The sequence below is a fragment of the Macaca fascicularis genome, chromosome 5 (assembly GCF_037993035.2).
Source record: "Macaca fascicularis isolate 582-1 chromosome 5, T2T-MFA8v1.1".
NCBI lineage: Eukaryota > Metazoa > Chordata > Mammalia > Primates > Cercopithecidae > Macaca > Macaca fascicularis.
The window spans coordinates 47,167,048-47,181,895 of NC_088379.1; the positions used below are offsets into that span (position 1 = coordinate 47,167,048).

The 14,848-nt window shown below is 39.7% G+C and overlaps 1 protein-coding gene across 19 annotated transcripts in view; it reads right to left on the bottom strand.

Moving 5' to 3' along the window:
• Positions 1-14,848, bottom strand: part of CORIN (corin, serine peptidase) — a 264,257-nt gene that overhangs the window by 29,697 nt on the left and 219,712 nt on the right. For all 19 annotated transcript variants that reach the window (XR_012434810.1, XR_012434811.1, XR_012434809.1 and 16 more), the window contains one exon: positions 3-119. Coding sequence is in view for 16 of the 19 variants with exons in the window: in XM_045392336.3 (XP_045248271.2) it covers positions 3-119 (117 nt within the window). In the remaining 3 variants the exon portion in view is untranslated. The remainder of the gene's footprint in view (positions 1-2; positions 120-14,848) is intronic.

Consider the following 14,848-nt stretch of genomic DNA (forward strand, 5'->3'; position numbering starts at 1 on the left):
ACCCATTTACAAGAAGTTCATGTAAAGTGGTCCCATTGAGGCTCTCCCAGTTGGAGTGTAATGTCAGCCACTGCAGCTCTTTCTCCTGTTCCTGTATCAATTCGGTCACAGATGGTTCTCTGATACAAGGCAAATACTGGATAAGTATTCAAAGTACAATGATCTTTGAACAGGCATTATCATTATTTAGCACTCATTCTCTTTCAAAAAGAAGCATTAAATTATGTCAACATTTCAAGAGGAGAATTTCGACTGTTACAAATTGTTAGAGTTGTTTTAGTTATTCTCCCTGCTGACCTGTGTTTGAACTTCATGAGATGTTAGGATTACAATGTGTATGATATAAAAGTTCCAACAGGTAAAACATAAGAACAACTTTAGGCAGGGATCAAAGGTAAAATAAAATTTATGTAGCTGGGGTTTTTTTCCTCCTCTTTCCTTGTCCATTGTAATTCTGCAACATAGCAATATCATAAAATAAAATAACAACACATAAAGAGAATCAGTGGCCATTTAGCATCTGTTTAGGCAGTATAAAAGTTGTAAGAAATGTAATATTTCTATATTTCTAGGTTTTTTGGTGTTTTGTTTTGTTTTGTTTTGTTTTTTTGAGACGGAGTCTTGCTCTGTTGCCCAGGCTGGAGTACAGTGGTGTGATCTCGGCTCATTGCAACCTCTGCCTCAGGGTTCAAGTGATTCTCCTGCCTCAGCCTCCCAAGTAGCTGGGACCACAGGCACATGCAATCACACCCAGCTAATTTTTATATCTTTAGTAGAGATAGGATTTCACCATGTTGTCCAGGGTGGTCTTAAACTCCTGACCTCAAGTGGTCTGCACCCCTCAGCATCCCTAACTGCTAGGATTACAGGCATGAACCACAGCACCCTGCCTCACCTGATTATTATTTTTAAACTATTGTAATCACATAATAGAAAATGAACAAAAACTTCCTCAAACTCATACTTTTAAAAAGGCAAGGAAGAACTCTCTAAAGGGAACACTTGATGACAGAATAAGAGCCAAAGATGAAAAACACAACAGTATTTCATAATGAATGAATTATAAACATTTGATTTTTAAAACAAATGTCATACCTCCTAGCCACAATGAAGAAGAGTGGCATAAGATATAAATTTATTTAGAAACTTCAATTGACTGTTAGATTATTGAAGATATTAAAAAACATCTTACAAAAATAAGAATTTTTATTTTTCTTGGCCAAAATGAATCTGGCTTTCCGTCAGTTCCAGAAGTTCTGAATGTAGAGGCAAAGTGAGAAGGAAAGTATAAAAGTCAGAGGCCACATATACTGTGTTTGTGGTAACCGGCATCCTGATAACCTGCATCCTGAGAATTCCCTTCTGCAATAGAACTACCTATGGACCTCCCAAATCCAGGTAAAGCCAAAGGAAGATAAACTTTAGATTTTGTTACTTAATCAGGTCATTCTTAAATCAGGTATTCAGAGGGCAACAAGATACTTGCATGGGGTGTGCAATTGGGAGACAGCGTGCACTGATGCTGGATGGGAAAATCATTGCAAAGAACTCAAAGGCCCCCTAGCTCCCCTGAGGAAGGGCTCCACAGACATCCACAGGATGTTTTTGCATTTCATTCATTAGCTTCCAAGAAGAAAGGCAATTAAGCTGGAATTTCTCAGTTACAAGTAGAAAATTTAAGAAATTAATCATCAAGGATAGGAGAATGTCATTATGAAAATTAGGTTTTCATGAAATTCTTGAACACTGGCATGTTTCTCATGCACGAACATAAACTTTCAGCACTAGAAAGTCAGTGGGTCATCCTATACCCATTTTAAAAAGTCAGTGAATTTGCTTGGTTGTATTTCTGCCATCGTACAGAATCTGAGCATCTGCATAACTTCAATTTTCCTTTCTTTTTCACCCAGCTTTATTGAGGCATACTTGACAAATAAAAATTGTACACATTTAAGGGGTGTAATGTAATGTTTGATATATGTATACCTTGTGAAATGGTTACCATAATCAAGCTAAGTAGCATATCTATCACCACCTAGTTATGTGTGTGTGTGTGTGTGTGTGTGTGTGTGTGGTAAGAACACTAAGGCCAAGAATCTTAGCAAATTTCAAGTATACAATTTAGTATTGTTAAGTATAGTCACCATGTTGTACGTTAGATCTCCAGAACTTATTCATTCCACATTACTGCATCTTTGTACCCTTTGACCATCTCCCCATTTTCCCCATCCCCTAGTTTTTGGCAACTCACATTCTACTCTCTGCATTTACGAGTTGACTTTTTTAGATTCCACATATAAATGAGATCATGCCTTATTTGTCTTTCTATGCTTGGTGTATTTCACTTAACATGTCCTCCAGGTTTATCCATATTGTCTCAAATGGCAGAATTTCCTTCTTTTTTAAGAATACTGAATACTGTTCTATTGTGTAAAGAAAATGTGGTGTGCACCTATTGATTCATACATGGAGAAGGAAATTTTAGCAATGATCTAATCCAGCACCTAGAGCAAGAGTATAAATGGAGGCCCAAATGCCATTTGTCTACATATTTAGATGTTATAAATCAAGTTATCAAGCTGTCAAAGAAAATTTCTCTCCTCCTCTCTTGACAAACATATCTGTTAGGTTCAAATACAGATCTCTTGGACTCCTGAGAACGGTGGGTTTCAAACATTAGCATTCATCAGAATCACCTGGAGGACCTGTTACAACACAGATTTTTGGCCTCATCCCCAGATTTTCTGATTCAGTTAAGTCTCAGCTGGGACCCAAAAATCTCTCGCTCTACCAAGATCACAGGTGATGATAATGATGCTGGTCTGAGACCACACTTTGAAAACATCATTCTAGAAAAGGGATGAGGCTCCATGTGAGCATAACTCCTTGGCTAACAGAGTCCTTAACCCATGGGATGAGCTAGAGGAGGAGGGCCGGAGGGTCCCTCTAAATCAGGGTTTCTCACCCTAGGTGCTGTTGACAAGTTATACCAGCTAATTATCTGCTATGTGGGGCGATTCATGTGCACTGCGGGATGTTTTGTAACATCCCTAGCTTCTACCCACTAGTTGCTAGTAAGATCCCATCAACTCTGGATTTACAATTTAAAAAATAATGTCTATAGACATTCCAAATGTCCCCTAGGACAGGGGTCGCCAGCCCCAGGGCCCCTGGGGACCAGGCCACACAGCAGGAGGTGAGTGTGGGGCAAGCCAGCAAAGCTTAATCTGTGTTTACAGCTGCTCACAATCACGGGCATTACTGCCTGAGCTCCGCCTCCTGTCCCATTAGCGGCCTTAGAGTCTCACAGAAGTGTGACTCCTATTGTGAACTGCGCATGCGTGGGACCTAGGTTGCGTGGTTCTTACGGGAATCAAATCCCTGATGATCTACTATCATTGCCTCTCATCACCCTCAGATGGGACCATCTAGTTGTAGGAAAACAAGCTCAGGGCTCCCACTGATTCAACATTATGGTGAGTAGTATACTGATTTCATTATATAATGATTTCATTATAATGTAATAATAATAGAAATAAAGTACACAATAAATGTAATGTGCTTGAATCATGCCAAAACCGTTCCCCCCATCGCACCCCAGTCCGTGGAAAAACTGTCTTCCACAAAACCAGTCCCTGGTGCCAAAAAGGTTGGGGACTGCTGCCCTAGGGGCAAAGTCACCCCTGGTTGAGAACCACTGCTCTAAATAATGGGGCCTGAAAGCAGTGCTATACTGAGAAGCAGAAGGATTTGCCTTATATTTACTTCTTGAGGAATTGTGTAGTCATAAGACACACATACAAATATATCATTTTTCTGACGCTGAAATGAGAGAACAGAGCTCATTAAGAGTTCTGGAACATCCTGACATTACGAAAGGGATTAAATATTTCAAGGCTTAGGAGAACAGCCAGATCCCTAGACAATTTGGCCAACTCTCCCATCCTCAAGTCACTTTGTTTTTGTAATAAATATCCCATGTTCGAATTATGATTACGTTGGGGCTGCTTACTTAAAAAACGAAGGTCATCACAAATTCCTCCAAAACCAGGGCTTTTCTCTTACCTCTAACAAGACAGACGTGCAGGAATTACCTACACATGTAACACATTTCACTTGAAGGATAAGGTTTGTCTCTTGCATCTATTGACGGGGGAAAATAATCTAAGCATCCAACCTGAGTCCTTGACAGTTCATCTTGACATATAAATGCCTTTCACAGTGGATAAGATAAATTATTCGCAATTCTAAATATCCTGTTGCAAACTTGAAACATTTACACTAAACATTTTGTATCTGATTTCAAAAATCTCTTCTTGAATCTTGTCATATTCTCCCTGTTTGGGTCCCATAGATTTGACATATTAATACTGAAAGTTAGTTATTGCGTCAAGTAGAAATTTTGACAGGCAGGCACTAATAGGTTTCAAACGAAACCTGAATGAACTCTGCTACAGAAACATTTCTCAGGCTGGATAGCTCAGTTCAATGGGAGTTTATACAGCAAAACTCCCATCAGTAGAAATGCTTAAAGCAGAGCACAAATTCTGAGCTTATTTTTCTAGTTAACTCAATATTTTAAAAACACTTTTTATTGCAATCCTAACTGATGATAGATAGAACGATCGATCGATCGATAGATAGATAGATAGATAGACAGATAGATTTTTCTTTTTTCTTTTTTTTTTTTTTTTTTTTTTTTTGAGATGGAGTCTCACTCTGTCACCCAGGCTGGAGTGGAGCGGCTTGATCTCAGCTTACTGCAACCTCCACCTTCCAGGTTCAAGCAATTCTCCTGCCTCAGCCTCCCGGGTAGCTGGGGACTACAGGCTCATGCCACCACACCCGGCTAATTTTTGTACTTTTTGGTGGAGGTAGGGTTTCATTATGTTGCCCAGACTGGTCTCGAACTCCTGACCTCAAGTGATCTGCATGCCTTGGCCTCCCAGGGTGCTGGGATTACAAGTGTGAGCCACTGCGCCCATCCTATAATTGTATTCTCTTACTATTTGTTTGTCTATCTCAGAGATGGAGCGTAGTAACTGTATTAGGCAAGGATCTATAGGTACAAATGACAAAACTATCTCAAAGCAAAGAGGGGGAAGGTTAATGGATCATAAAATTAACTTGCAGAGTATTCATATTTCATAAAATAAAAGAATCAACAAAACTAAATATTTAATCCATTTGCAATATAAAAATTACAAAATTGCAATGTGAACTAAAATTTAAATTTATAAAATATGACTATTAAATATACACTATCATTCTAATATAAATTAGAAAACAAAACTAAAAATAAAGCACCATTTAAAATAAACATCTTATAAGTGTAAAAATAATCAATCATAAACATTTTGAATTAAAATATCATTTGAACATATATAAAATTCAGTCTTATAAAACAAACATGTTGTAAGAATATTTTTGAGCAGAAGTGTCTACCTCTTTTAGAATCTATGCCAGTTCAGCTATTTCCTTCTGGCTATTTTATTTTCAAAAATCCCATCTGCTTTTTTTGAGAACTTGACCTTTTGGGACAACACTTTTTTTTAAGAGATAGAAATGTGACATTTTATTGACAATTTAATTTTAGTTTCAAAGAAAATATTTCTTGCTTATCTTCACATCTTTTGCTTCATCATGTAAAGCTAGAGATTATCAGTTTCAATTTCAACATACTTTTTAAATTCCAGTTCTTCAGAAAGACTCTGAACCAGAGTAGAATGTATTTTTCTAACACAAGTCTTGCTTTGTTGGCTGCTATTTTCTTCTTGAGTATAACAGGAATATAAAAATGCTTTCTAAAAATATGTGCATCTCTATTCACTTCAAAGTTTTAAGTCAATATATAGCTCTATGGGTCCATTACAAGATAAATAATTCAAAATTCAAAAAAAAAATAAACAAATATTGAATTAACAAAAAAATTGGCATTTTAAAAGTGCCTAAAATAGTACTGGAATATGTGAATATCAAAAAGTGGAAATGTAATCAATTACTAAAGAGATGTGGACGGTCTTCAAGATGATCAATACCAGGGAACCAGTACCCTCAGGGCTCTTCAACTGTCGTCTCCACTTCCTTCTGTGTTGTGGGGAGGAGGGCAAAGGGGATGGCAGCTTCATTGTCTTAAAGTAAGTTTTCTATAAGCCAGAGGACTAGCTGCCTACAGTTCTAAACTCACAGGCATTCATCTTTATGACCAAAAAAGAAAGAAGTCATCTTTCCCAGTTCCAATTAAAATAAATATTGGGCCGGGCATGGCTCACGCCTGTAATCCCAGCACTTTGGGAGGCCAAGGCAGGTGGATCATGTGAGGTCAGGAGTTCAAGACCAGCCTGGTCCACGTGGCAAAACCCCGTCTCTACTAAAAATACAAAAATTAGCCGGGCATGGTGGTGGGCATCTGCAATCCCAGCTACTCAGGAGTCTGAGGAAGGAGAATCATTTGAACCTGGGAGGCAGAGGTTGCAGTGAGCCAAGATCACACTATTGCACTCCAGCCTGTGTGACAAGAGCAGAACTCTGTCTTAAATAAATAAAAATCTTGTTGAAGAACCAAGAATCCCAAAACCAATCACTGTGGCCTGGCAGTAAGACACTTTGATTGGTCCATCTTGGGGTAGGTACCTACCCCTCAACCAATCACAGACCAAAAAGAGAGTCATGTACAAAGAAGGTCGCTCCCATTTGGAGCCCAAGGATAAAATGGGAAGTGAAGCAAATATCCAGAAGGAAGGGATGTAGGCCCCAAAGGAAGGGAGGAATGTAGAGAAGCAACACAATATGTGCCTGCTGCCTGTGACCTTAATTGAAATGAGTTAGTTCAAAAGATTATTGTTCTTCAGAATCAAGATTCTACATGTTCTTCACTTTGTATGTTAGTTTTGGGAAGACATAGGAAAGGTAAAAGATTAGGTTGAAATTAGGCTTGACATGTTTATTAATGTTACAGTGGGTTAGTGAGTGAGTGTTCAAGCTGATATAAAGTGAGTTGGAGCTCAGAAGAAACATTATAGTGACGGTTTAAACAAGTGACATAGCCAGATAGATAAGGGTTAAAACTGATGCTTACAGGTTAATGAGGTGGGATAGAAATGGAGATAATAGATTGGTGTGGTATCAGATGGAGTCCCTCTCTAAGGAGCTATTATTTTAGTTAGAGGAACAAATTACAAACATATAAAAAACTATTTTGGATACTGATAAGTTCTCTGAATAAGACAAAATAACCAAATGTGATAGAGTTACATGCTGAGACTGAAAGCTGCCTCAAGTAGGATTGTCAAAGAAAGTTTCTCTAAGTCACAGATGTATGAGCTGAGACATGAATAATGAAGTATTAGAGTTCTGCATTCCAAGTAAAAATAACAGTGAAGGCAAACCCCCCAAGATGTGTATGAGCTTGAAATGTTTTAACATCAATAATAAGGTCAATGTGTCTAAAGTTTAGTGGGCAAGTGGAGAATACTAGGATATTTACTGGGTCAGAGAGGAAGGCAGGGACCAAATTATGCAGTGTCTGGTAGGTCAGAGTAAGAAAGCAGATTTTCAGCCCAAACTGTAAAATAATAAGATAAGAAGACCAAAATCTTTTGCATGTAGGTAATATTGTTGCTGTCAGTCCTGTCTTTCAGGTAAAAGCCAGATTGCAGTAGGTTTTTAAGACAACATGAAAAAGATACCTTATCAGAAGTTGAGTCATCATTAAGGGTCTCCTGGTGTATCTAGCTTCAAAAGGAGACTGATTCCTTACAAGGGCTTCTAACAGAAATAATAGAAGCCCTCAGGGCGGAGCAAGATGGCCGAATAGGAACAGCTCCAGTCTCCAGCTCCCAGCGCGAGCAACACAGAAGACAAGTGATTTCTGCATTTTCAACTGAGGTACTGGGTTCATCTCACTAGGGAGTGCCGGACAATTGGTGCTGGTCAGATGCTGCAGCCCGACCAGCGAGAGCTGAAGCAGGGCGAGGCATCGCCTCACCTGGGAAGCCCAAGAGGGAAGAGAATCCCTTTCCCTAGCCAGGGGAACTCAGACACACAGCACCTGGAAAATCGGGTAACTCCCACCCCAATACTGTGCTTTACCAAGGGTCTTAGCAAACTGGCACACCAGGAGATTATATCCCACACCTGGCTGGGAGGGTCGCACGCCCATGGAGCATCCTTCATTGCTAGCACAGCAGTCTGTGATCTAACGACAAGACAGCAGCGGGGCAGGGGGAGGGGCACCCGCCATTGCTGAGGCTTAAGTAGGAAACAAAGCCGCTGGGAAGCTTGAACTGGGTGGAGCTCACAGCAGCTCAAGGAGGCCTACCTGTCTCTGTAGACTCCACCTCTGGGGACAGGGCACAGCTAAACAACAACAAAAACAAAAAAAAAAGCAGCAGAAACCTCTGCAGACGCAAACAACTCTGTCTGACAGCTTTGAAGAGAGCAGTGGATCTCCCAACACAGAGGTTGAGATCTGAGAATGGACAGACTGCCTGCTCAAGTGGGACCCTGACCCCTGAGTAGCCTAACTGGGAGACATCCCCCACTAGGGGCAGACCGACACCCCACACCTCACAGGGTGGACAACACCCCTGAGAGGAAGCTTCCAAAGCAAGAATCAGACAGGTACACTTGCTGTTCAGCAATATTCTATCTTCTGCAGCCTCTGCTGCTGATACCCAGGCAAACAGCGTCTAGAGTGGACCTCAAACAATCTCCAACAGACCTACAGCTGAGGGTCCTGACTGTTAGAAGGAAAACTAACAAACAGGAAGGACACCCACACCAAAACCCCATCAGTACATCACCATCATCAAAGACCAGAGGCAGATAAAACCACAAAGATGGGGGAAAAGCAGGGCAGAAAAGCTGGAAATTCAAAAAATAAGAGTGCATCTCCCCCTGCAAAGGAACACAGCTCATCGCCAGCAACGGATCAAAGCTGGATGGAGAATGACTTTGACGAGATGAGAGAAGAAGGCTTCAGTCCATCAAACTTCTCAGAGCTAAAGGACGAATTACGTACCCAGTGCAAAGAAACTAAAAATCTTGAAAAAAGAGTGGAAGAATTGATTACTAGAATAATTAATGCAGAGAAGGCCATAAATGAAGTGACAGAGATGAAAACCATGACCTGAGAAATACGTGACAAATGCACAAGCTTCAGTAACCAACTCGATCAACTGGAAGAAAGAGTATCAGCAATTGAGGATCAAATGAATGAAATGAAGCGAGAAGAGAAATCTAAAGAAAAAAGAACAAAAAGAAATGAACAAAGCCTGCAAGAAGTATGGGATTATGTAAAAAGACCAAATCTACGTCTGATTGGGGTGCCTGAAAGTGAGGGGGAAAATGGAACCAAGTTGGAAAACACTCTGCAGGATATCATCCAGGAGAACTTCCCCAACCTAGTAGGGCAGGCCAACATTCCAATTCAGGAAATACAGAGAATGCCACAAAGATACTCCTCGAGAAGAGCAACTCCAAGACACATAATTGCCAGATTCACCAAAGTTGAAATGAAGGAAAAAATCTTAAGGGCAGCCAGAGAGAAAGGTCGGGTTACCCACAAAGGGAAGCCCATCAGACTAACAGCAGATCTCTCGGCAGAAACTATCCAAGCCAGAAGAGAGTGGGGGCCAATATTCAACATTCTTAAAGAAAAGAATTTTCAACCCAGAATTTCATATCCAGCCAAACTAAGTTTCATAAGTGAAGGAGAAATAAAATCCTTTACAGATAAGCAAATGCTTAGAGATTTTGTCACCACCAGGTCTGCCTTACAAGAGACCCTGAAGGAAGCACTGAACATGGAAAGGAACAACAGGTACCAGCCATTGCAAAAACATGCCAAAATGTAAAGACCATCGAGGCTAGGAAGAAACTGCATCAACTAACGAGCAAAATAACCAGTTAATATCATAATGGCAGGATCAGGTTCACACATAACAATATTAACCTTAAATGTAAATGGACTAAATGCTCCAATTAAAAGACACAGACTGGCAAACTGGATAAAGAGTCAATGAATCTGCACCCAGATTCATAAAGCAAGTCCTTAGAGACTTACAAAGAGACTTAGACTCCCATTCAATAATAATGGGAGACTTGAACACCCCACTGTCAACATTAGACAGATCAATGAGACAGAAAGTTAACAAGGATATCCAGGAATTGAACTCATCTCTGCAGCAAGCAGATGTAATAGAAATCTACAGAACTCTCCACCCCAAATCAACAGAATATATATTCTTCTCAGCACCACATCTCACTTATTCCAAAATTGACCACATAATTGGAAGTAAAGCACTCCTCAGCAAATGTACAAGAACAGAAATTATAACAAACTGTCTCTCAGACCATAGTGCAATCAAATTAGAACTCAGGACTAAGAAACTCAATCAAAACCGCTCAACTACATGTAAGCTGAACAACCTGCTCCTGAATGACTACTGGGTACATAACGAAATGAAGGCAGAAATAAAGATGTTCTTTGAAATCAATGAGAACAAAGATACAACATACCAGAATCTCTGGGACACATTTAAAGCAGTGTGTAGAGGGAAATTTATAGCACTAAATCCCCACAAGAGAAAGCTGGAAAGATCTAAAACTGACACTCTAACATCACAATTAAAAGAACTAGAGAAGCAAGAGCAAACACATTCAAAAGCTAGCAGAAGGCAAGAAATAACTAAGATCAGAGCAGAACTGAAGGAGATAGAGACACAAAAAACCCTCCAAAAAATCAATGAATCAGGAGTTGGTTTTTTGAAAAGATCAAGAAAATTGATAGACCGCTAGCAAGACTAATAAAGAAGAAAAGAGAGAAGAATCAAATAGACGCAATAAAAAATGATAAAGGGGATATCACCTCCGACTCCACAGAAATACAAACTACCATAAGAGAATACTGTAAACACCTCTATGCAAATAAACTAGAAAATCTAGAAGAAATGGATAATTTCCTGGACACTTACACCCTCCCAAGACTAAACCAGGAAGAAGCTGAGTCCCTGAATAGACCAATAGCAGGCTCTGAAATTGAGGCAATAATTAATAGCCTACCAAAAAAAGTCCAGGACCACATGGATTCACAGCTGAATTCTACCAGAGGTACAAGGAGGAGCTGGTACCATTCCTTCTGAAATCAATCAATAGAAAAAGAGGGAATCCTCCCTAACTCATTTTATGAGGCCAACATCATCTGGATACCAAAGCCTGGCAGAGACACAACAAGAAAAGAGAATTTTAGACCAATATCCCTGATGAACATCGATGCAAAAATCCTCAACAAAATACTGGCAAGCCGCATCCAGCAGCACATCCAAAAGCTTATCCACCATGATCAAGTGGGCTTCATCCCTGGGATGCAAGGCTGGTTCAACATATGCAAATCAATAAATGTAATCCAGCATATAAACACAACCAAAGACAAAAACCATATGATTATCTCAATAGATGCAGAAAAGGCCTTTGACAAAATTCAACAGCCCTTCATGCTAAAAACGCTCAATAAATTTGGTATTGATGGAACGTACCTCAAAATAATAAGAGCTATTTATGACAAACCCACAGCCAATATCATACTGAATGGGCAAAAACTGGAAAAATTCCCTTTGAAAACTGGCACAAGACAGGGATGCCCTCTCTCACCACTCCTATTCAACATAGTGTTGGAAGTTCTGGCTAGGGCAATCAGGCAAGAGAAAGAAATCAAGGGTATTCAGTTAGGAAAAGAGGAAGTCAAATTGTCCCTGTTTGCAGATGACATGATTGTATATTTAGAAAACCCCATTGTCTCAGCCCAAAATCTCCTTAAGCTGATAAGCAACTTCAGCAAAGTCTCAGGATACAAAATTAATGTGCAAAAATCACAAGCATTCTTATACACCAGTAACAGACAAACAGAGAGCCAAATCATGAATGAACTTCCATTCACAATTGCTTCAAAGAGAATAAAATACCTAGGAATCCAACTGACAAGGGATGTAAAGGACCTCTTCAAGGAGAACTACAAACCACTGCTCAGTGAAATAAAAGAGGACACAAACAAATGGAAGAACATACCATGCTCATGGATAGGAAGAATTAATATCGTGAAAATGGCCATACCGCCCAAGGTAATTTATAGATTCAATGCCATCCCCATCAAGCTACCAATGAGTTTCTTCACAGAATTGGAAAACACTGCTTTAAAGTTCATATGGAACCAAAGAAGAGCCCACATTGCCAAGACAATCCTAAGTCAAAAGAACAAAGCTGGAGGCATCATGCTACCTGACTTCAAACTATACTACAAGGCTACAGTAACCAGAACAGCATGGTACTGGTACCAAAACAGAGATATAGACCAATAGAACAGAACAGATGTACACATCTACAGCCATCTGATCTTTGACAAACCTGACAAAAACAAGAAATGGGGAAAGGATTCCCTATTTAATAAATGGTGCTGGGAAAATTGGCTAGCCATAAGTAGAAAGCTGAAACTGGATCCTTTTCTTACTCCTTATACAAGAATTAATTCAAGATGGATTAGAGACTTAAATGTTAGACCTAATACCATAAAAACCCTAGAAGAAAACCTAGGTAATACCATTCAGGACATAGGCATGGGCAAGGACTTCATGTCTAAAACACCAAAAGCAACGGCAACAAAAGCCAAAATTGACAAATGGGATCTCATTAAACTAAAGAGCTTCTGCACAGCAAAAGAAACTACCATCAGAGTGAACAGGCAACCTACAGAATGGGAGAAAATTTTTGCAATCTACTCATCTGACAAAGGGCTAATATCCAGAACCTACAAAGAACTCAAACAAATTTACAAGAAAAAAACAAACAACCCCATCAAAAAGTGGGCAAAGGATATGAACAGACATTTCTCAAAAGAAGACATTCATACAGCCAACAGACACATGAAAAAATGCTCATCATCACTGGCCATCAGAGAAATGCAAATCAAAACCACAATGAGATACCATCTCACACCAGTTAGAATGGCGATCATTAAAAAGTCAGGAAACAACAGCTGCTGGAGAGGATGTGGAGAAATAGGAACACTTTTACACTGTTGGTGGGATTGTCAACTAGTTCAAACAATATGGAAAACAGTATGGCGATTCCTCAAGGATCTAGAGCTAGAAGTACCATATGTCCCAGCCATCCCATTACTGGGTATATACCCAAAGGATTATAAATCATGCTGCTATAAAGACACATGCACACGTATGTTTATTGCTGCACTATTCACAATAGCAAAGACTTGGAATCAACCCAAATGTCCATCAGTGACAGACTGGATTAAGAAAATGTGGCGCATATATACCATGGAATACTATGCAGCCATAAAAAAACGATGAGTTTGTGTCCTTTGTAGGGACATGGATGCAGCTGGAAACCATCATTCTCAGCAAACTATCACAAGAACAGAAAACCAAACACCGCATGTTGTCACTCGTAGGTGGGAACTGAACAATGAGATCACTTGGACTCGGGAAGGGGAACATCACACACCAGGGCCTATCATGGGAAGCGGGAAGGGGGGAGGGATTGCATTGGGAGTTGTACCTGATTTAAATGACTAGTTGATGGGTGCTGACGAGTTGATGGGTGCAGCACACCAACATGGCACAAGTATACATATGTAACAAACCTGCACGTTATGCACATGTACCCTAGAACTTAAAGTATAATAATAATAATAATAATAAATAATAATAATAATAATAATAGAAGCCCTCTTTGGTCAACTCCTGACGGATTATTCAAGTTATAAATCACGTTCTTATTTACCCAGGATCCATTCATATCATGTCCAAGACAATGCTGCAACCATGGTGATGAGTGGGAATAAATTTTTGGAGGAAGTTAAAGTGTAAACCCTTGTACCAGGGATTATTAGGGACTAGTAGGTCATATAATAGAAGCTGTCTTTGTGGTTTTGCCCAGATACAGAAACATGCTTTGAAAAGAATGTTTGACCAACTTCTATTGACCAACACTAAAAGATCAGGGCATAAAATTAAATTGCAACTAACTCCATAAAAGCATTTTTGCCAAAATCATAGGGCCCAGACACACTGTTTCCCAATCATCTAACTTTAGATACAGCTTGTGGAGCCCAGATATATAAAGAGTCACATTTCCTTTAGACTAACTCACTCAAATACCAGATGTTACAACTGAGCATTCGGCAAATATCAGAAGGCAGTCTAAACTCTGATTTGTATCATCAATTAATTAAATGCCCATAAGTTTTTTGATACTGAACATGCAGGTACCAAAGTCAATATGCTGTTAATGTGGTTTGGCTGTGTCCCCACCCAAATCTCATCTTGAATTGTAACTCCTACAATTCCCACATGTCATGGGAGGAACCTGGTAGGAGGTGATTGAATTATGGGGGCAGGTCTTCCTGTGCTGTTCTCATGATAGTGAATGAGTTTCAGGAGATCTGACAGTTTTAAAAATGGGAGTTTCCCTGCACATGCTCTCTCTTTTTTGTGTGCTGCCATCAACATGAGATGTGACTTGCTCCTTCTTACCTTCTGCCATGATTGTGAGGCCTCCACAGCCATGTGGAACTGTAAGTCCATTAAACCTCTTTTTTTTCTTCCCAGTCTCAGGAATGTCTTTATCAGTAGTGTGAAAATGGACTAATACAGTAAATTGGTACCAGTAGAGTGGGGTGCTGCTATAGATACACAAAAATATGGAAGCAACTTTGGAACTGGGTAACAGGCAGAGGTTGGAAAAGTTTGGAGGGCTGAGAAGAAGACAGGAAAATGTAGGAAAGTTTGGAACTCCCTAGAAATGAGTTGAATGACTTTGATCAAAATGCTGATAG